This window comes from Dasypus novemcinctus, chromosome 19 (assembly GCF_030445035.2).
Source record: "Dasypus novemcinctus isolate mDasNov1 chromosome 19, mDasNov1.1.hap2, whole genome shotgun sequence".
Taxonomy (NCBI): Eukaryota; Metazoa; Chordata; class Mammalia; order Cingulata; family Dasypodidae; genus Dasypus; species Dasypus novemcinctus.
In genome coordinates, this window is record NC_080691.1 from 70,506,818 (window position 1) to 70,529,088 (window position 22,271).

Below are 22,271 nucleotides of genomic sequence, written 5' to 3' on the forward strand. Positions count from 1 at the left end.
ATCCAGGCTCCATCACAAGATTTCCTTCAAAAGCTTTGACAAGGGTTAGGAGATGCCACCTTGTCTGCTCATGTCACAATTATTTATTGAGTGCCTGCTGTGTGCTAGGGACTGTTTTAGGTGCTAAGGACAGACAGTCCAAAATCCCTGGTCTTCTCATTCTGGACACCACCACCCATCCCACCCCCAAAGCACAGCCCGAGATTTTATAGGGAGGTGACCCAAGAAGTGCCAAGAAGGGAGCAAGAAAGTGAGGCCAGGCAAGGAAGGAGCCCAAAGTGGGGTTGCTGGTGAGCGAGTATCTTAGTTTCCTGCCGCTGTGACAAATACCACACAATGGCTTGGCTTAACAAAAGGAGTTTATGAGCTCATGGTTCCAGAGGCTAGAAAGCCTGTTTCCTCCTGGGGTTGGTAGTGTCCTGGCTGGCCAGCAATCTTTGGGTTCCTTGACTTTCCCGGCACATGGCAGTGTCCTCTCCTTTCTCTTTGGGGTTCCATTGACTTCCATCTTCTGGCTCCTCCCTGCTCCATGAGGTTCTCTATGTCTGAATTTCTTTTCCCTAGATAAAGGCCCCAACGTCCTTAGTGGAAGCCCAGGTGTCAGACAGCATTGGGGTTCCTGACTTGGAAGCTTTCTCTGTCACTTCCTGGCTGTGTGACCTTGAGTGAGCTGCTGAACCTCTCTGTTTTCTCCTCTTTAAAATCGGTTAACAGTAGCAGCTGATGTAAAGCCCACATCTTCCAAAGTTCCTATTTTCAATGGGATTAAGATGAAAACGATGTTTTTTTCTGGAGTACATAACTCAGTCGCCCATAGCAGGTTACACGGTAGGCAACTGGGCTCGGTTCTGCTGGGGCCTCTGGGATGATATGTGGAACCCCAGAGGAGCAAGGGCGCTAGGGGCATTTTTCCTCCGGCTCCCAGGTCCTTGGCAAGAGCCCCCTGACGCTTCTGGCCTGCCCCACGCAAGGATTTTGTTGCCACAAGACCATCCCAAGAGACGGGATAAGGGGATGTGGGTGGAGCCCTGGCCACGTCCCCTTCACCTACCCTCGTGGAGCGTGCTTTCTTGAAACACACACACACACCCCTTTGCAGGACACCCACCCCATCCCTGCCCCTCTCCCGCCCCCAGGAGGAGTACGTCCAGGAGGGCATCCGCTGGACCCCCATCCAGTATTTCAACAACAAAATCGTCTGCGACCTCATCGAAAACAAGCTGGTGAGGGCAGGACTGGGCGAGCTTTGGGGATCTCTCTGGGCCCTGGAGACCCAGGCCGGGCAGGTGCAAACATGTGCTCTGGGCACCCCAGGAGGGGTCATATGTCTCCCACCAGCTTTTCTTTTTTTTATATATATTTTTAAAATTTATTTTTAAGAGATACACAGATTACTTTACAAAACATAGGAGGTTCCCATATGCCCCACTCCCCCCACCCCGCTCCTCCCACATCAACACCCTCTTTCATCACTGTGGCACATTCATTGCACTTGGTGAATACATCTTGGAGCGCTGCTATACCACATGGATTATAGTTTATCCTGTAGTTCACACTCTCCCCCACTCCATTCAGTGGGTTATGGCAGGATATATAATGTCCAGCATCTGTCCCTGCAATATCATTCAGAACAACTCCAAGTCCCGAAAATGCCCCCACATCACACCTCTTCTTCCCTCTCCCTGCCCTCAGCAACTCCCATGGCCACTGTCTGCTCATCAATGATACAGTTTCTTCCATTGCTAGAGTCACAATAATTCTATAGTAGAACACCAAAAAGTCCACTCTAGTCCATATTTTATTCCCCCATCCTGAGGACCCTGGAATTGTGAAGCCCACTCCTCCTCTTAACTGAGAGGGGCTTTGATCCCACGTGGCTGGTGGATGGGACTCTCACACATGCACTGTAGACTCTCTCAGTTCCTTGGTGTGGTTGTCCATCCTCACCTCCCTGGCAGCTGACAGGTAAGTCCAGCGAACCACAGAGTAGGTCCCATCAGCTTTTCTGTACCCCCACACACCATCCCCCTCCTTGGGCAGACGGAGCCTAAGTGAAATATCCCACTCTGCCCAGCAGCTCACCCTTCATTTATTCACTCTCCCAAAGGGGACTGACCCCCTCAGTCTGCGCAAGGGAAGGAGGTGTGGATCTCTTACAAGACATGCCCCGCTCTGTCCTTGCTTCCACAGCAGCCCCACACACACACACATACACAGCCCAAGCCTCCCACCACCGCCTTTTGCCCTTTTCTTTGGAAACCCCAGAACTTGGGGTTCTAAGTGCCCCCTTACTCTAGCCCTCACCCCCTGCCTGCCACAAGCTCTCCCGGACCAGGCTCCCACCTGTCTCCCTCCACAGAGCCCCCCGGGCATCATGAGCGTGCTAGACGACGTGTGTGCCACCATGCACGCCACGGGCGGCGGCGCTGACCAGACGCTGCTGCAGAAGCTGCAGGCGGCCGTGGGCAGCCACGAGCACTTCAACAGCTGGAGCGCCGGCTTCGTCATCCACCACTACGCTGGCAAGGTGTGCCTGCCGTCACAGGCAGGGCGGACCCGGGGGTCCCTGGCCCAGGCTGCAGCCTCCCAACCCCGGAATGGATGGAGCCCCGGACACTCCTGTCGGGATCCCCAGCCTGGGCTGCAGAAACTCACAGTTCCCTTAGAAACCCCCCATGGACCCCCAAAGTGGGCAACAGACCAGCAGGGACCCCCTGCCTCTGCTGCAGACCACTGAGCCCCCAATCTGTGTTGTAACCCCCACTGACCCCTGATCCAGGACACAGTCCCACACACATACCTTCTGACCCCAATTTGCACAGCAAATGCTCAGGGACCCCAGATGTAGGCCCCCACCCTCCAAAATGGGCTGGAGCCCCCCACACAGACCTCTACCCCAGACAGCAGAAATCCACGAGCCACAGCGCCCCCTCACACACACATTTTCAAGACTACACTCTCCCACTGGCCTCAGCATGCCTAGGGCTGGAGTCCCCACTTCCACAAAGAGCCCCCACACTGAAAGTCCCCAACCACTGCTGTGACCCCTCAGAATTTGCCCCTAGCCCCACAACTGACCAGGACACCCAATCGAACCTTCTTCCTCCACGTGGATCAGCAGAGCCCCGGGGATCCTCTGCCCAGGCTACAGCCCCCCCCCCCAACCTCAACCAGGACATCAGACCTCCACGGACCCCAAGTCCACCCTGCAGCTCCCCTACCCCCCAGTTCTGAACCACCCCAGCCAGCCACAGCTGGAGCTACCCCCAAACCTGTCACCCCAGAGCAGGCTCCCATGGGGTTGTAAGCCCCCCCCAGCCCTCAACCCCTCCCTCCTCCCAATGCCCCACCCCATTCCCAGGTCTCCTACAACGTCAGTGGCTTCTGCGAGAGGAACCGAGACGTTCTCTTCTCTGACCTCATAGAACTGATGCAGACCAGTGAGCAGTGAGTGGTCTTGGGCATGGGGGCCTCTGGGCAGACTCCCCCATGGGAATGGACAGGGGGAGGACAGGGTTCACCCCATCTTCCCCAGGCTGGGATGGCATTTTACTGACAGGTTCTGATGCAAATGTTACTCAAGGTCAGTGACATAAAAAAAAAAAAAAAAACAATCCGGAGAGATCCAGAGATCCTTCATCCCTGACCAACACCGCCCCTGCCCAGAGTTCCTCCGTCCCTTCCAGAGCCACTCTGCAAACTCGAGCCTCCCTAAGGGGTGTTTTCACATCACACACACACTTTTCTCTGAACTGACACCTTCGGACCCACCCCCCTGACCACAGCTGCATTCCACATTAATGCCATCATTAGCTTTTCATACCTCAACAAAGGGGTGCTGTGCACAGGGCACCCCTTTGACCTCTGAGGCCAGGGGAGGGAGCAAATCCGAGGACTCCACTGTCCTCATTGAGCTGACAAGTCAAATGGAGAGATAGAAATCAAATTAGAACCTGAAGACATGGGGAAGATACTATCAGGTGGCAATGAGATAGTGTTTCTCAAAGTGGGGGACTAGCAGCATGGGCCTCCCCCAAGCTTGTGACAAATGTAGAATCTCCAGGCTGACTCCAGACCTACTAAATCACATGCTGCATTTTTAATAGGATCTCCCAGGGATCCAAGAGTGCATTAGGGTTTGAGAACCAGTGACCTAAAATAGCACTGTCCAACGGAAATATAATTCAAGGCATGTAGATAATACTTTAAAAACAGTCTTATTGAGGTATAAATTCACCCATTTTAAGAAATGTAGAATTCAGTGATTTTTAGGAAATGTACAGAGCTGTGAAACCATCACCACAATCCAATTCTGGGACATTTCTGTCACCCCAAAAATATCTTTCGTGCCCATTTGCCATCAATCCCTGTTCCTACCACGTGTGATTTTAAATTTTCTAGGCATCATGTTCCAAAGGTGAAGAGGACTAGATGAAATTAGTTGACTGTTTTAACTCAATATGCCCCCAAATTATCATTTCAATATACAGTCAATACCCTTAAAAATTCTTAATGAAAAATTTTTACATTCTTCTTTCCATACTAAGCCTTTGGAATCCAGTGTGTCGTTTAACAGTTATGACACATCTCCATACCAGGTGTCACATTGCTAGGGTTGGGTAGATATGTAACCAGCGGGTACCATCTTTGAAAGAACAGACCTAGAGATGTTCTCAAAGTGGGGCATCTCCTGAACTTGTTAGAGATGATTGGGCCCCACCCCAGATCTGTGAGTGGGAAACTCTGGGGGCTCCAAGCCAGCCAGTTGTGTTTTAACAAGCTGTCCTAATGATTCCAATGCACACTAAAGTCTGAGAACCAGCAGAACAAAAGTTGTGAAGAAAAGCTAAGCAGTTAAAAGCCTAGAAAGTGGAGCGGGAATTCATCCCTTTTTTATACCTTTGTATTTTATTTTGGTAAAAATACATTAAAACTGCCTTTTCAACCATTTTTAACAATTCAGTGGACTTACACACATTCACAAGTTATGCCACCAGAATGTTTTCATCACCCCCATGCCCATGAAAGGGTCCATTCGTCCCATTTCAGACAGGTCAGGGGAGATCTCATTGAGAAGACTGGGAAACAGCCATGAAAATGTCAACATGTATAAGACCGATACCCCTTTGATGGACACTGGTTGTTTCTGACCCTTGGCTATCCCAGACAGTGCTACAGCAGCAAGCATTTTTATACATCTTTCTTGGCCCACACATCTGATGATGTACATGTATGGTGGTTCCTGAGAGGGAATGCTTTTGTTGCCCAAGATACTGCTTTAGTTGATTCATTCCATTACTTCCTTCTTTAACTGCTTTCTGTTTTACTTGCTACTCAAGTCATATGGTCATGGAGGAAGAAGTGAAAAATGCAGATAAATGCACCCATCATATCCCCACACTTGGGGAGAGCAGCATGGCCTCTGGGTGCCAGGCACAGAGGCAGCCCTGCTATGGGGGAGGGTGCTCCAGGGTCTGGGGTCCGCCTCTGACCTCTCCTGCCCCCCCCCAGGGCCTTCCTCCGGATGCTCTTCCCTGAGAAGCTGGATGTAGACAAGAAGGGCCGCCCCAGCACTGCTGGCTCCAAGATCAAGGTGGGCTTGGCCCTTCCCCTGTCCAGGCCCGACTCTGTTTCTCTCCTCGTTCTAATGTCTGTCTCTCTCCCATCCACAGGGCCTCTTTCCCCCTCTCCAGCACCCTGTGTCCGGCAGAGCTTCCTCCAGCTCTGGGTTGGAGGGTACTTGGAACAACTCCCTTGATACGCGTCCTCCCCCCAACTCCCTAAACCAGAAGTGAACCATCACCTCTGCAGTATTTTAACTCCACACTGCAAAACACATGGGCCCCGTCTTAGTCTCCCGGCTGCTATGACAAATACCACGCAATGGGCTGGCTTACACAGTGGTGGTTGACTGGCTCGCGGTCCCAGAGGCTAGGAGGCTGTCTCCCTCTGGGGTCAGGGGCACTCTGGCTGGCCGTCAGCCCTTGGGTTCCTTGGCTTTCCTGTCACATGGCATGTCCTCTCCTTTCTCTTCTGGGTTTTGTTGACTTCCAGCTTCCAATCCCTCCCCATGTTGTTGTTTTTTCCCCCCTCGCTATGTCTGAATTTCTTCTGCTTATAAAGGACTCCAGTGGACCAGATTAAGGCCCAACCTTCTTCAGCTGGGCCACATCTTAACTAAAAACAGGGGAGTGGGTGTAGCTCAGTGGTTGAGCACCTGCTTCCCATGTACAAGGTCCTGGTTTCAATTGCCAGTATCTCTTTTTAAAAAAGAATTTTTAAATTTTTTTTTATTTAAAGATTTATTTTATTTATTTCTCTCCCCTTCCCCCCCCACCCTGTTATCTGCTCTCTGTGTCCCCTGTGCACTCCCCCGTGTCACTTGCATTCTCATCAGGTGGCACCGGGAATCTGTGTCTCTTTTTCTTGCATCATCTTGCTGCACCAGCTCTCCGTGTGTGCGGCGCCACTCCTGGGTGGGCTGCATTTTTCACACAGGGTGGCTTTCCTTGCAGGGTGCACTCCTTGCTCATGGAGCACCCCTACATGGGGGAGCATCCCTGCATGGCATGGCACTCCTTGCACATGGCAGCACTGCGCGTGGACCAGCTCATCACATGGGCCAGGAGGCCCTGGGTATTGAACCCTGGACCTCCCACATGGCAGGGGGACGCTCCATCAGCTGAGCCATATCTGCTTCCCAAAATGTTTTTAATTAACTAAAAATAATGTGATCAGAAAGTTCTATTTACAACCAAAATGAGTTCACATCTACAGGAATGGATTAGGATGAAGAACATGCTTTTCAGGGATACATAATTCAACCTGCCTCAGGACCTGCATGTGTACTATTTTAGTTCCATTTGAGAGCTGAGAAGAGCAAAATTCAGAGAGGGGCAACCACTCGCTCATGTCACACAGTAGAGCACAGAGCCACACCCCTATGCCCGGTCCTCCAGTCCAGAGCAATTTCCTCTCTGGTCCCGGCTCAGGTCTCTACCTTGGTCTCTCAGGTGTACACACACCATTTCCCACTGTCTAAGGACTCATGGGCAGCCACAGATGGGGTGCCCAAGGAGAAAGGGGCTGGGCCCACGTTCTCCTGAGCCCTCGCCCGTCTCCAGGCGGACCCTGTGCTGAGGAGGAGCATGGCAGGCAGAAAGCTCCTGTCCGGGGTGAGGGGCAGGCGGACCACCTCAGTCCTGTGTGCGATGTGCTGATCGAGGTGTGCACAGGCCAGGGGTACCTGGTGCATGTGGTCCTCCAGTGCCAGCCCCTGCCCCCAGAGTGTCTGTGTGTCTCCTGCGTGTGCATCCAGGGTGGCCAAGGGGCTCATCCCTTCCCACCCCCTGCCACCTTCTCTCCCGCTTCAGAAACAAGCCAATGACCTAGTGGCCACGTTGAAAAGATGCACGCCCCACTACATCCGATGCATCAAACCCAATGAAACCAAGAAGCCGCGTGACTGGGAGGAGAGCAGGTGACCCCCTCCCCACCCCCACCATCCTGGGCTGGCTGCAGCCTGACCTCCCACACCGAGCCCTCTCCAGGACCAGCACGGGCCACCCCAGGGCCCCAGGACCTGTGCCAGAACTGACCTGGCTAGCCTCTACGTCCATCTCAGAACCCCCTTAGGACTCGGGGTTATGCCTAGGCTAACCAAGACCCCCAGACCAACTGTACAGTGACCCAGGGACTGGCACAGCCCCTCAGCCCCCCACGCCCCATGCCCCATCCCACAGAGCTGATCTCTGGGCCACCCCACCCCCACCTTGACCTCACCTCCCAAACTGCCCCCCAGCACTAACGTGGACACCCTCAGTTCCAGTCCGACCTTTCCAGCTTCCCATTCACCCCCCAGAACTGTGGAGACCCCTCTCAGGGGGCTCAGACTGCCTTCCCCTCCAGGGTCAAGCACCAGGTGGAATACCTGGGCCTGAAGGAGAACATCCGGGTGCGCAGGGCAGGGTTTGCCTACCGCCGTCAGTTCCCCAAGTTCCTGCAGAGGTGAGGCACCCCACCCCCAGCCCGAATCTCCACCTACCACGCCCACCAGCTGGCCCTGTCTGCTCCCAACCCTGTCTTCGTTTCCTTGGGTTGTGATAACCAACTACCACCACAAACCTGGTGGCTTAAAACAACAGGAATTTATTCTCCCACAGCTCTGGAAGGCAGAAGTCCACAATCAAGGTGTCAGCAGGGCCACGTTGCCTCCCAAGCCTTTAGGGGAGGCTTCTTCCCTGCCTCTTCCAGCTTCCAGGAGCCCCAGGTGGTCCTTGGCTGGTGGAGCATCACTCCAGCCTCTACCTCTTTCTTCAGGTGGCCTTCTCCTCTCTGTGTCTGTGTGTCCAAATTTCCTCTTCTTATAAGGACACCGGCATATTGGATTACACCTTTCCTAATCTAGTATCATCTTTTTAAAGATTATTTTATTTACTTATTTCTCCCACCCCCTGCTGTTTGCGATTGCTGTCTGCTCTCTGTCTGTTCATTGTGTGCTCTCTGTGTCTCCTTGTCCATCTTCTGGTTTTTTAGGAGGCATCGGAAACTGAACCCGGGAGATGTCCAATTGCTTGAGCCACACCTGCTCCCTGTTTGTTGTGCCTTATTGTGTGTGTCTCCTCGTTGTGTCTCCCCATTGTTATCCTGTTGCATCAGCTCGCTGTCTTGCTCTTCTCTAAGAGGCACCGGGACCTCCCATGTGGTAGATGCCCAACTGCTTGAGCCACATCTGCTTCCCTAGTATCATCTTAACTAATTACATCTGCAAAGTTCCTTTTTCCAAAAAAAAAAAAAAAAAAATCACATTCACAGGTACTGGAAGTTAGAACCTCAACATATCCTTGTGTGTGTATGTGAGCCCATGTGTAGTAACACACACACACATATATAATAAAACTTGTAAATTTTACCATTTTTAAGCTACAATTCAGTGGCACTCCTTCCATTTCCATGTTGTGCTACCATCACGTTCCATTACCATTTTCATCACCCAAAACAGAAACTCTGCAGCCATTAACCAATAACTCCCCACACCCTCTCCCCACAAATCTCTGATAACATCTAATCTAGTGTCTGTGAATTTGCTTCTTCTAGATACTTCATTTAAGTGGAACCATACAATATTTGCCCTTTTGTGTCTGGCTTCTTTCACTAGCCATAACGTTTTCAAGGCCAATCCAAGTTGCCGTGTATCAGAACGTCATTCCTTTTTAAGAGCTATTATTCCACTGTGTGGATGGACCACATTCCATATATTCATTCATCTGTGGATGGACACTTGGTTTGCGTCCATCTTTTGGCTATTGTGAATAATGTTGCTTAAGAATACTGGTGTACCAATATCTGTCCCAGTCCCTGCTTTCAATTCTTTGGGTATACATCTAGTAACAGGATTGCCACGTCATATGTAATGCTATGTTTAATTCTTTGAGGAACCGCCAAACTGAACATATCTTTCATATTCGATCCACGACCCCCTCCTCCACCCGGACCCTCTGCCTCCAGGTATGCCATTCTGACTCCTGAGACGTGGCCACGGTGGCGCGGGGATGAGCGCCAGGGGGTACAGCACCTTCTCCGGGCAGTCAACATGGAGCCCGACCAGTACCAGATGGGGAGCACCAAGGTCTTCGTTAAGAATCCTGAATCGGTAGGTGGGGGGTGTGTGTGTGTGTATTAGGGACCATAGAGACAGAGGGATAGAGAGTCAGAGCAGAGACTGGAGTCAGGGGTCAGAGAGTCAGAGAGAGAGAGAGGGTCAGGGATCAAGGGCCAGAAAAAGAGACAAAGGGAGACAGGAGGTTACAGAGACACAGAGAGAGAAACCTCCCCAAGTGGGCTGGAGCCCTGCTCTTCACACCACCTTGGGACCTTGAGCAGCCATCCTCACCCTCAGAGCCTCAGATTTCCCATTTGGAAAACAGGGAAGGTAATAGCCACCCTGCAGGACTGGCGCGAGAACTAGACAAAATGGGAAGCCCCTCTTGGGAGCCTGGCACCCAGTACATACTCAGAAAAAGCTAAATTAGCTAGACAATTTTTGGTGTGGCTAGGGAAGCAAGAGGACCAACGTGGGTAGCAGTACTCCTTGGAAGGGATGAAGACACACGGCTTAAGCAGAACACCTTTTGTTTTCCCTTTTTTCCTTCCTCCATCCTTTCCTTCCTTCTTTCTTTCCTCCTTCATTTCCTTCTTTCCTCCTTCATTTTTTTTCTTTTTTTAAATTTACCAGGGCCGGGGATTGAACCCAAGACCTCATATGTGGGAAGCCAGTGCTCAACCACTGAGCTACACTGGCTCCCCTGAGTTTGCCTTTCCATTGGTTTTGTTTTGTTTTGTTTTTAGGAGGTACCAGGTATCAAACTGGGTACCTCATACATGGGAAGCAGGTGCTCAACCACTTAAGCTATATCTGCTCCCCCTTTCCTTCTTCATTTGCTTTTCTCCATCCCTTCCTTCTCTCTTTCCTTCCCCCTTTCCTACCTTCTTTCCTCTTTTCTTCCTTTTTTCCTTCCTTCATGAACACAGGGAGTTCCTAGGCCTGAGAATAATGTTAAAGAGACCATTTTCATATTCTAAGATATTCTGGCCCTTATATTTCAAAGACAAACCTCAGTCCATAACCCCCATGTGCATATTATCCCTCCGGAGCATCAGCTTTTGGCCTTTTATCAAAAGACTGGAAGCCCTACTGTATTAGTCAGCCAAAGGGGTGCTGATGCCAAGTACCAGAAATCTGTCAGCTTTTATAAAGTGATTTAGATGGGGTTGAAGCTTACAGTTATAAGGCCCCAAAGAGTCCAACTCAAGGTTGCTTTCTCACCAAAGTCATTGCCATGTTGTAGCAAGATGGTCTCTGATCTCTGCCTGGTCTCTCCTTCATGAGCTTCCTCTTCCTCTTAAGCCTCTGTGGGCCCACCTTCTTCTCAATCTCAGCTGTAAACTCTCAGGCGAATGGCTCCTCTCTCCCGGGAGCCCCAGGATCAAGCATGACAAAGCTCCCTCTTCCCTTCTGTCTCCTTGAGTGAGTGTACGTTTATATAGGCCCACTAAGGGGGACAGGGACTCAACCTGAGTCACGCCTGACTGATGTGGTCGAATCAAAGCCCTAATCTTAACAGGTAATTTAATCAAGGCATCTCAGCTGAATCTAATGCAATCAAAGGGTATCAGACCCAGAGACGTAGATTAGTTTATAAACATGATTCTTTCTTTTTGGGATTCACAAAAATCATCTCAAACTGTCCTGGGCCTGAGAATATGCAGCCTCTCTTTTCAGGGAACAGATGGTTGGATAAGTGGAAGGAAAGATAGATAGATAGATAGATAGATAGATAGATAGATAGATAGATAGATAGATAGATAGATAGGTAGGTAGATAGATAGATAGATAGATAGATAGATAGATAGATAGATAGATAGATAGATAGGTAGATAGGTAGATAGGTAGATAGGAAGATAGAACAAAAACTAGAGCAGGGAATACCCTAAGGGTCAGCACTGCCACCTGCTTCTCAGGAGATCACACCCAGGTGGCCGTCTCATGGACCATACTGCCTCACCAGACTGCACAGCAAATCCTAGGTGCCAGCAGTTGGGACAAGATGAATACTGAACAAAGGCTTGCTGGGAACAGGGGTCCAGACCCAGCCGGGTGCCGCATCACCTACATAATCACACCCTGCCTGGGACTGTTCTCACAGCACCTAGGGGACTTTGTGGAGACAACCAGGAGATGGTTGAGACGATTCCATTTACCTTCCTATAACTTAAAAGTAACTAATCTCTCTGCAAGCCAAAAACATCATTCAGTGGGGTGGAGACTCTAGAAATTTCATAGCCACAAGAATAGGGCTTTGTTTTGAAGGTCGGGATTCTTTGTCTCCCAAACTCTTCTACACCCACCTCCTAGCCCTTTTCCCCACTAATGCACTTGTCTACAATAAAACTCACCTGGAATTGCATTCAAACTAGATAATGCTGGCAGAATCACAAACCAAAATTGTTCATGAGTACAACTTGCACATGGTGCAATTTAATTTGTAATGGACAAGGAAGAAAGGAGGGAGGGAGAAAATGGAGGGGAAAGAGAGTGAAAAAGAGAGTATTAATGAATGAGAAAGAATCTCATCTTGCTGGTAACTCGCAAACTGGAAAATCTGACTCTGAAGGAAACAGATAAAAATTGACTATGGAAGAAAGAAATTAAATAAAACTATTGTTGACTAAAACCATGTAAGGTAAAATCAAACCTTGACAAAAATTTCAGGCAGCAGATTTTGATCTGGGGAAGATGGACTTCATAGAAATAATGACACACTGGCAGAAAAGAGGTAGTGACATTTTATAAGTACTAAAAAAAAAGACTGAAAGTTCACACAGGGAAAACAAGAAACAAAAATCTGATCCTGGTGAAAATAATTTTCACAAAATGAAATAGAAGAAAATGGAAACAGTTGAGCTGCAATATGAAAATTTGATCAATGAATTATTTTGATGGCATTAGAGCCTTTCTCAACACAAAATGCACTGATGTTGGGATTTGTTTCTTGTAACGAGTTGGAGTTTGTTTCTTGTAAACATGAGTTCAGAGCATCCTCAGGGTTCAATAGCTCTTGTCCTTTGCTGCCTGTGATCTCAGGGTAAGCTCAGTTTTGAAGCCTGTCTCCCACTCCCAATGCATACCCACCCTTGCCCTCTGCAGCATGCATTTTAAACCTTTTAGGCAGGAAGATTCATTTCCCAAATGGAAAACAGATTCCCTTCCCTGGAAAGAACTAACAAGGCTGGGGGCACTTACTTGTCCCACCTTCTTTGCACAGCTAAGGGAGAAAGGGTTTCCAAGTTGACTGGTCCACCCCCAGTTCTCCATGGCTGGCATCCCTTTACTCCTACCTGTCATCTGTCCCCTCAGAAAGCCAGTGGATGTAACTGCGTGGCCCCAGACAAGCCATGCCTGAAGATTACCACACACGCTTTGTACACAGACGCAGAGGGCATCATTCTGAGAAACAAAAGAATGTGCACACTCTTTTCAACTCTCTGCAACCTATGAAACTGCAATGCTGGTTTTTTTCTTCCTAACGGAAGACACCCTACCCTTGAGGGATAGTTATAAACCCCCACAGTTCACTGAAGGATGTTGTTAATGTGGAAAAATGTGGGAGGTGTGGGGAGCGGGCATCTGGGAATCCCCTATATTTTATATGTGACATTTGTATAATCTAAGTATCTTTTTAAAAATAATAGAAAATAGAAAACAACAACAACAAAAAAAAACCCACAGTTCTAAAAAGCTACTAGATATAATTTAAAATTTCATTTGAACCAAGTGTCTGGAAAATTGTTAGTCCTTCCAAAGAACCATGGAAAACAACTTTGAAATCCTCATCATCAGCAAAGGGAGTGGGCAGGGCTTTCAGCAATGAAGGGATATTCATGCTTTTGAGAAATCCCTCTGGGTGAAAAACTAATTATTTTTCTAAATAAAGCCCAATTTTACTTTCGATAATATTTTCCAATTTCACTGACTGACAAAACTGTCCTTTTTCTCACTAAATGCCTATTTGAATTAGGATGTTTCCAGCCATCTGTCCTATTCCAATTGATTTGGTCTATTCTCTAAGTAATACCCTATTGCTTTTGGGTTTTTTGGGGGGGGTCTTTTTGTTTTTTTTAGGTACTTGGGGTCAGAGATCAAACCCGGGACCTTGTATATGTGGGAAACCAGTGCTCAACCACTGAGCCACATTGGCTTCCCTGAGTCAGTTTTTTCATTTGTTTTGCTTGTTGTTTGTTTTTCTTTCTTCAGGATGCACCAGGAACCTAACCCAGGACCTCCCATGTGGGAGGTGGGAGTTCAACCACTTGAGCCACATCCACTCCCCCACTGTTTTTATTACCATAGATTTATAATATTTTAATATCCAATGGGTTCTCCTTGATATGTTCACCTGTTGATTATTCCAAGTAAACTGTAGAATCATTATTTTTTCAGTTCCGTTAAATAATTCCACTGTCACTCCCAATGGCAGAAACTAGGTGGTAACACTTTATAAGAAGAAAAAGAAAAAGACTGAAAATTAACACAGAAAAAAAAAAACTGATCCTGATGAAAATAATTTTAGAGACTTTGATGGGATATCCTTTCAACCTATAAATTAATTAAATTCACACCAGTATAACTTCCAATCAAATAATATGTCCCCATTTTACTCACAATTTCTTTTCCACCTCTCTGCATAGTTTTGTCATTCTGTCTAAAAAGGTTCCCCATATTTCAGATTAAGTTCACTATTTGGGTATTTCTCTCTCCTTTCCTCCTTTTCTCCCTTCCTCCCTCTCTCTCTCTTTCTTTTATGTTATTATGTAAAGTTCTTTTATTCCATCATATTTTCTAACTAGCTGTAGCAGATTAGAAATCCCTGGCCACAAATTCAGGAATTTCCATGCCCTTTTCCACTCTGACTTGCTGTAATCTAGTTTATTTTCTGAGTTTCCTCTGGGTCTGGACTCTTGGACCTCAAAAGCCTTTTCTCTGCTCTCCTTTCCAGGCCTGCCACTTGCAGTTGTGCAGGTTAAACACTGCATAACCCCGTGATCACTAATCATGTAACAGTCCTATACATCGGATTTCCACGTTTACTGTATTTTATTGGTTATCTAAGATGCACATTGGTTCTCATTTCTAACATCTCTGAAACCAGAGTGTGCCTCCCCTAGCATTAATTATTGCTTTAATGCTTCAAAATGTCATCTTGGCACATGGTTACTACTGAGGTACAAAAAGCTCTGGGTTTTGTGATGCCATTTTACTGAATCCCTTACTCACGCTGGATCACTTGGGTTTTCTCAGCAACAATAACAACATTTATAAGGTGTTATTTTAAAAAATATTAACCCTGTGAGTTAGGGTTGATATTTTTTTAAAGGGAGGGGCTATTATCATTGCAGAGCTGGGGAAACCGAGGCACAGAGTGGTCAAGACAACACAGCTAGTCAGAGGCAGAGCTGAGATCTGAACCCAACCAGACAAACCCACAGTTATAATTTTATCCAGAAGCTTGTGTCCTGTATTGGGAGGGACCTCTGAGACCAGTCACTTGGAGGGAGAAAAGTTTGACTACAGTGCATGATATGTAGCCAGGTGTGTTGTGAGCTAAACATGTGGGGAAACTGGAGACTGCGCCACCCCCACACACACCCCCACCAGGAAACACGAGGATACATGGCTCCTCCCTCTCCCCAGCTCTTCCTCCTGGAGGAGATGAGAGAGCGCAAGTTCGACGGCTTTGCACGCACCATCCAGAAGGCCTGGCGGCGCCACGTGGCAATCCGGAAGTACGAGGAGATGCGGGAGGAAGGTGAGAGGCTGCAGGTGGGAGGTTGGAGTGGGGATGACGGGCCAGAAGAAGCCGGGCCACGACCTACGCCCGCAACCTTGCGTTCCCACAGCCTCCAACATCCTGCTCAACAAGAAGGAGCGGCGGCGGAACAGCATCAACCGCAACTTCGTCGGGGACTACCTGGGGCTGGAAGAGCGGCCAGAACTGCGGCAGTTCCTGGGCAAGAGGGAACGCGTGGACTTTGCCGACTCAGTCACCAAGTACGACCGCCGCTTCAAGGTGAGGCCCTAGCAGGTACACCCTCACCTGACCGGAACACACCTGCCTGCCTGTACATACTAACATGGTTCAGACACACACCTGGCACCTACTCTCTCTCATGTCCCTGGCACAGCCATCTCTGTCCATCTAAACATCTAGTTACCTGGTCTCTACACCCTCACCTGAACCATCCTCCTTCACATGAGCAGACTACTGTCACAAGACCCAGGCACCTTCACCTGGCCCAAGCACTGGCATCTATATCCAATAAGTACACCTTAACCTAACCTGTACCAGTTCAATGGCCTAAACACTCCTTCTAACCAATATATTCTTACAGAACCTCCTTCTCTCTTTCCTATGTAATTTAACCACTCATAATTAACCTTCACTTGGAGGGACACCCTTACCTGGCCCACCTACTCCACCCAGTCTGTCTACCTTACCTCACCTGTCCATCTTCACCTGTCCTGCCAGCACTACCCCTCTGCCTGGGCCTGCTCCCCTGGGGCCAGGCTGTCCACAGCCAGGGCTCCAACCACCAGCCTCTGGTCCTGCCTCCCCACAGCCCATCAAGCGGGATTTGATCCTGACGCCCAAATATGTGTATGTGATCGGGCGGGAGAAGGTGAAGAAGGGGCCTGAGAAGGGCCAGGTGCGGGAGGTCCTGAAGAAGAAGCTGGAGATCCAGGCCCTGCGAGGAGTCTCCCTCAGGTGAAGGCAGGCCCCCACTTGCCACTCCCACCAGTCCCACTGTTGCCGTCACCTGCCCCTTTATTTATCCTCAGCTGCTTCACACTTGTGACCCCATCTGCCACTCTGACAGTCTTACCTGCTGCTATACCTGTCACCTTCACCTGCAACCGCTCTTGTGACCCTTATTTGCCAACGTCTGTCCCCCCACTCCCACCCCACACCTAATCCTCTCACTAGATTTCACCTGGCCCTTCTCTGGTATCACCTTTCCCAGCTCCATGCCACCTCTCTCTCTCGCCCCCACCTGTCACACCTTACTTGTCCCTTACCTGGCCCTGCCTTGTTGCATCTCACACGTCAGTTCTCTGCCACCTGTCTCCCTCACCTGTCACTCTCAGCACGCGACAGGACGACTTCTTCATTCTCCAAGAGGAGGCCGCGGACAGCTTCCTGGAATGCATCTTCAAGACCGAGCTCATCAGCCTCCTGTGCAAACGCTTCGAGGAGGCGGCGCGGCGGCCCCTGCCTCTCACCTTCAGCGACACGTACGGGGAGCCCACCACCACCACCACCTCCACCATCCTCGGGCCCGGGACGGCTCTAGCCCAGCGATCGCCACCCCCCGCCCCTACACCCCGGACCTGGCCGGTCTGCGCCTCTGCCCCTTCTCTTCCCCTCCCCACCCAGCGAGGATGGGATGGGAAGGCGACCCCGGCCTGTGCCCTCATAGCACCCTCCTCTCCCCACAGACTACAGTTCCGGGTGAAGAAAGAGGGCTGGGGCGGGGGTGGCACCCGCAGCGTCACCTTCTCCCGCGGCTCCGGCGAAGTGGCGGTGCTCAAGGCCGGCGGCCGGGCCCTGACTGTGAGCGTGGGAGACGGGCTGCCCAAGAACTCCAGTGAGTCTGCGCGGACCCGGAGGGTGGGGCCGCGGAAGGCGGAGAGGAGGGGGCGGGGTCTGCGTGGTGATGATGGGCGAGAACCGCATGAGGGGCGTGGCCAAAGGGGCAACGCGCGAGCCTGCTGATGGAGGCGAGCCCCGTAGGGGGCGGGCCTAGGAAACAGAGCCAATGAGGATGGGTCCTGGATGGGGAGGGGCGGAGCCTGTTCGTGGGCGGAGCGAAGGCCCCAGGAACTGAGGGGCGGTGCTGACGGGAGAACCTGTAAGCCTCGGGGGGCGTGGTCCTGAGAGGCGGAGCCACAGAGGGTACCTACTTTAGGGCAGAACCACGACCTGGTCTGGTCTGGTCTGGCCACCATGCAAATCCCTCCATTCCTGCCCCTTTCAGAACCTACACGGAAGGCAGTAGCCCAGGGGAAACCTCGGAGGTCGTTCCACGCCCCCACCCGGGCAGCTCCCGGGCCCCCCAGAGGTGAGGAGGCGCCCTCGACTGAGTGTCAACTGCCTCTTGAGACTTTAAACCAATGGGACCTAACCAGCAGAGTTGACCACTCTCCTCTTCTTTGTCCAGAACTCTCCTATAGCTCCCCATCACCTACAGAATAAAGGCTAAGCCAAGTTCGGCATTCAAGGCCCTTAGAAGGATCTACCCCCGCTAACCGCTGACCTCTCCTCCCACCCTATACATTTGTCGTGGAAGCTACATCTTATTCTGCCAAATTTGTTCTCATCTCCAGGCTTTTGCTTGGATTCCCTGTCTCCTGGATTCTCCTCCCTCGAGTTAAGCTTCCAGTCATCTTCCTAGACCCACCCACAACAGACTCCCCACCTTGCCTCTGCAGTCCCCCTCTAGACCTTCCCAGTCCCCGGATCCCTCCCCCTGGCCCACGCTTTCCCATACTGAACTTGACAGTGTGTCCGTCTCCTTTCTCAGACTGGGAACTTGGAGCCGAGTTCTCCCCAAATCTTCCTAAGCATCACCCTAATAAATGTCCCCATCCTCAGCCACAGGCCTGGACCGCAACTGGGCGCCCCCCTCTGCCAGAGGGGGCGCCCTGCCCCTGGACCTTGCCTCTGGAGGGGTCTCCCAGCGGCCTCCCCGAGGCCCGCCGTCCTCAGCCCTGGGAGCCAGCAGACGCCCCCGGGCACGGCCCCCCTCGGAGCACAACACAGAGTTTCTCAACGTGCCTGACCAGGGCGTGGCCGGGTAGGTGGGGTGGAAGGGCAGCCCCAGGCGGTGGGCAGGGTCCGGGGGCATGTCTGGATCTTTGACAGCGCGCCCCCTTGTGCCCGCAGTATGCAGAGGAAGCGCAGCGTGGGGCAGCGCCCCGTGCCGGGGGTGGGCCGGCCGAAGCCTCAGCCCCGGGTGCACGTGCCACGGTGCCGTGCCCTGTACCAGTACGTCGGCCAGGACGTGGATGAGCTGAGCTTCAATGTGAACGAGGTCATCGAGATCCTCATGGAGGGTGTGTGTGTGAGAGGACCGGGGTGAGGTGGGGAGGGGGCTCAGCTCTCCGTCATGGCACACTCGGCCAGTGGGACAACCGAGGGGACCAGCTCACGGCCCCCTCTTCCCGTGCCTGTGGCCACATTTGCTAGAAAGTCCTGGGTGTGAAGAGCACCTCCTAAGCCATGCGGGGTCACACCCAGGAAATGACCCCTCAGCTTCCTCCCCTGTCAAACGCGCAGACTCCTTGTGGGTTGGCAATGTGTCATGCCAGGCTGCCTCAGCGACACCCTGAGGAACCTGGGATCCAAGAGCAGCCCCTGCAGATGGATGGGGGAGGCTCTTGGGAGTCAGGCAGTCCTGGTCATTCCTGGGTACACCCTGGAGGAAGGAGGGGGTTGTGGGAGGAAATGATGAGGGAAGAGCACAAGGGAATGATCTAGCAAATGAGTGTGAGCCAGTGGCTTGGAAAGAACAGCTTTGCTTGCTTGCTTCCTTGCATCTGTCCATCTGTCTGCTGACAGCTCTCTCTTCAGCCCCTGCTCTATGTCTCCCGCACTCCGGGGCAGGCTGGGAGCTGACTCACACGGGCCTTTCTACCTCAGATTCCTCGGGCTGGTGGAAAGGCCGGCTGCATGGCCAGGAGGGCCTCTTCCCAGGAAACTATGTGGAGAAGATCTGAGCCTGGGGCCCAGGACTCCACTCTCCCTGCCTGTCTGCCAGGGAGCCAGGTCCTGCCGGCAGGAACCTCGTTGGCGTGGGCTGCATTGGCTGGAGGGTCCTGTCCTGCAGTCTCCAGCCCAGCCCTGGGCCCGGGGTTTGCCGCTGAGGCCACCACCTGGAGCCTGACCTCCCCATGTCACACCCACCACCCAGCCTCCGTTTCCTCATTTGTCCAACGGGGCTAACAGCAGAACCTACCTCCCAGGTGCCTCATGAGTACGAAATGAGTCGTTGTCCTGTCAGCAAAGTGCCAGGCATGGTTGGAGGGAGAGGAGAGTCTTTCAAGCAAGACTTTCCTCCTTCTCTTGTCACTGAGGCAATAAACATTTGCCAGATGAAAGCGTGAATTAACTTACTGGTGCCAACCAAAAGGCATAGGTGGGAAGAACGAGTGCCCCATTTTACAGGTGGGAAAGTGGAGGCTCATAGAGGTCCAGTGCCAGACCACGAACTCACCTATGATCTTCACCCCAAAGCTCGAGTTTGTCTCACTGTCCCCTCCAGAAGCTGCATCCCAGACTTCTTGTGCAAAACAATCTGGCAGATCCCTTCAGCCCTGAATCTGCAGCTCCCAAAGTCATCTGGGACCCAGCTGGATCTTGGGGAGGAGAGGAGGTCCCACATGGTCCCCCAAAAGTGTACCTGGGGTCACCTCTGGCCCCTCTCCACGCTCCCACCTCATGCCTGCACCCTCTCGGTCCATGCCGATTAGGGTCAGGACTGTTTCTTATGTTTGCGGGCTGGTTTTCTGCACCTATTGCCATGAGTGAAGGGGGTCAGCCTGGCTGTCAGTCTCCCCAGCTGACTCCAAACCAGTCCTGGAGTCTGAGCCTTCTGGGGCTCCCTGGAAGGATAGCTAAAACCAGCAGGGGCTCATGCCATGGTAGGTATGCACCTAAGGACCTTGGTTTTCTGATGCAGACAACCCCCTCTGTGCTCAGTCCTTCGAAGAGCAACTAGTCTGGGAAAGCCAGAGCCAGACCCCGACTGGTGGAGGACGCAGGAATGCTAAGGAAGGTCGACCTCAGCTGGATCTTGATGGTTAACACAACGCAGAATGGTCTAAGCTGTGATAGGGGAATCCCAGGCAGGAAGACACCTGCCTGGTGGAAGGATGGATGAGGTATCAAAGAAAGACTTCTCAGCAGCGCCTTCAGCAGGACCCACACCTGTGGGATGTTAAGCATGGCTGGAAAACAACAGGGAGGATGCAGACTGGGTCTCAACAGTCCTTTCATTGGTCAAGCATTAGGCAAAAGGATTTAACAAGTCCCTTGAATATCTCTGGTCCCCTCCATCTCTGATTTTCTTCACTCTTCTGTCCCAGCTTCTCTCTCTGCAACAATTAACTGTGCAGACAGGTTGGAGCCACCAACCTTGGCTGGGCATTTCCTGGGTGCTGAAGAGGAATGAGGCTTCAGTTTCCCATCTCTGCATCCCAGCTCACTCAACTAGCAGGTTGTCCCTCCTCCAGGCACTTTGTGGTATAATCCCCCTATGGCTGGCACTCCCCTTGGTGGGAAGGAGGGGCTTCGGTGCAGGATAGGCACAGTTTGGGCAGGGAACTGGGGATAGAGAAAGGAGCAGCTTGCACAGATATTCTAATGGGCAGTTTAGCACATCTAGACTCTAGGGCTTTGGGCCCCGCCCATTCCCCAACCCCACATCCTGTTGACACTTTGACATAATTTCTTGAACTGGGTCCCTCCTCTCCCTTCCTTGAGTCCCTGTGCCTTCTGAATCTTAACCCACCCTTCCCCAGACAATTCCACCAGCCTTCCCTCCACACATCTCTCCTCCCTGCCTCAAAACGATCTTTGTTTTTAAAAGGAATAACAAGTCTTTAACTGAATGAGTGGTCATTAAAAGAAAATCAGTTTCAAATTGACACATCACAGAAGTGTGAAAAATCAACTTCTCTCATTTAGAAAATCCCTGTTTCCCTCCTCAGTTTCCTTTTCAATTAGAGAAGCTGTAGGTTTATAGAAAAATAATGCATAAACTACAGAATTCCCATATACCATCCTATTATTATACCATGCATTAGTGTGGTACATTTGTTACAATTCCTGAAAGAACACATTTATAAGTGTGCTATTAACTTTACTGTTTGTCCTGTTGTTGTTTTTTTTTTATTTTTATTCGTTACATATATACAACCTAAAATTTCTTTTTAACCACATTCACATACATAATTTAGTGCTGTTAATTATGTTCACAATGTTGTGCTCCTCCCTTATTTTTTAGGGTCCTCGTTCTAATAGTCTCTGCATATAAAAGCACATATGTACATCTTGTTTGACAGAGATGGAAATACGCTACAGATGAAATCTTGCACTTGCCTAGAACTCAACAAACGTCTTTTGAATGGTTGAATAACGTATTGTATTGATCTAAGATCCACTTTACTAACCACCCCCCAATAGCCCAGGACAGCCAGTGTGCATGATCAGATGGTGTACCTCCCATATGCTAATAATTCATTAATGATTGGAATAGAAAAAACATGGTATACAAGGTCCAAGTTCTCTTTCTGACCCCCAATCCCCTCTCTGGTCCAGTAGTGTGTTCGTCTCCTCCTTCTTTGTAAAGGACAAGCTTGTCCCTCCCCACCTCTGGACTTTCACACCCACTAGCCTTACGACGGCTGCTAGTGAACGGGCATCCCCAAGAAGAATGAAGGTGCCCATTTTGCAGACGAGGACACCGAGGTCTATAGAGGCTCCTCAACCGGAATCTCCGCGCGCGGATGCTGTTAGACGGGCCCTTTACGATTGCCGTCGGCTTGCACTTTCCCGCCAGAACTCACTGCGGTCCCAGCGGACCTGAGGTCTCAGGCCCCACCCACTCGCGGAGCGCCGCGCTCAAGCCCCGCCTCCGCCCTCCGGCGCCGCTCC

The 22,271-nt window shown here is 50.9% G+C and overlaps 1 protein-coding gene across 2 annotated transcripts in view; it reads left to right on the plus strand.

The window, feature by feature from the left end:
• The window catches only part of MYO1F (myosin IF), a 38,385-nt gene extending 18,671 nt beyond the window's left edge, over positions 1–19,714 (plus strand). For both annotated transcript variants that reach the window (XM_058281890.2, XM_071209944.1), the window contains 16 exons: positions 1,137–1,223; positions 2,360–2,527; positions 3,362–3,447; positions 5,512–5,593; positions 7,374–7,480; positions 7,909–8,007; positions 9,508–9,652; positions 15,251–15,365; positions 15,457–15,626; positions 16,177–16,322; positions 16,703–16,849; positions 17,054–17,202; positions 17,593–17,676; positions 18,210–18,411; positions 18,501–18,670; positions 19,257–19,714. In XM_058281890.2, coding sequence (XP_058137873.1) covers positions 1,137–1,223; positions 2,360–2,527; positions 3,362–3,447; positions 5,512–5,593; positions 7,374–7,480; positions 7,909–8,007; positions 9,508–9,652; positions 15,251–15,365; positions 15,457–15,626; positions 16,177–16,322; positions 16,703–16,849; positions 17,054–17,202; positions 17,593–17,676; positions 18,210–18,411; positions 18,501–18,670; positions 19,257–19,333 — 2,034 coding nt within the window. In that variant the 3' untranslated portion in view covers positions 19,334–19,714. The remainder of the gene's footprint in view (positions 1–1,136; positions 1,224–2,359; positions 2,528–3,361; positions 3,448–5,511; positions 5,594–7,373; positions 7,481–7,908; positions 8,008–9,507; positions 9,653–15,250; positions 15,366–15,456; positions 15,627–16,176; positions 16,323–16,702; positions 16,850–17,053; positions 17,203–17,592; positions 17,677–18,209; positions 18,412–18,500; positions 18,671–19,256) is intronic.
• The last annotated feature ends 2,557 nt before the right edge of the window (positions 19,715–22,271 follow it).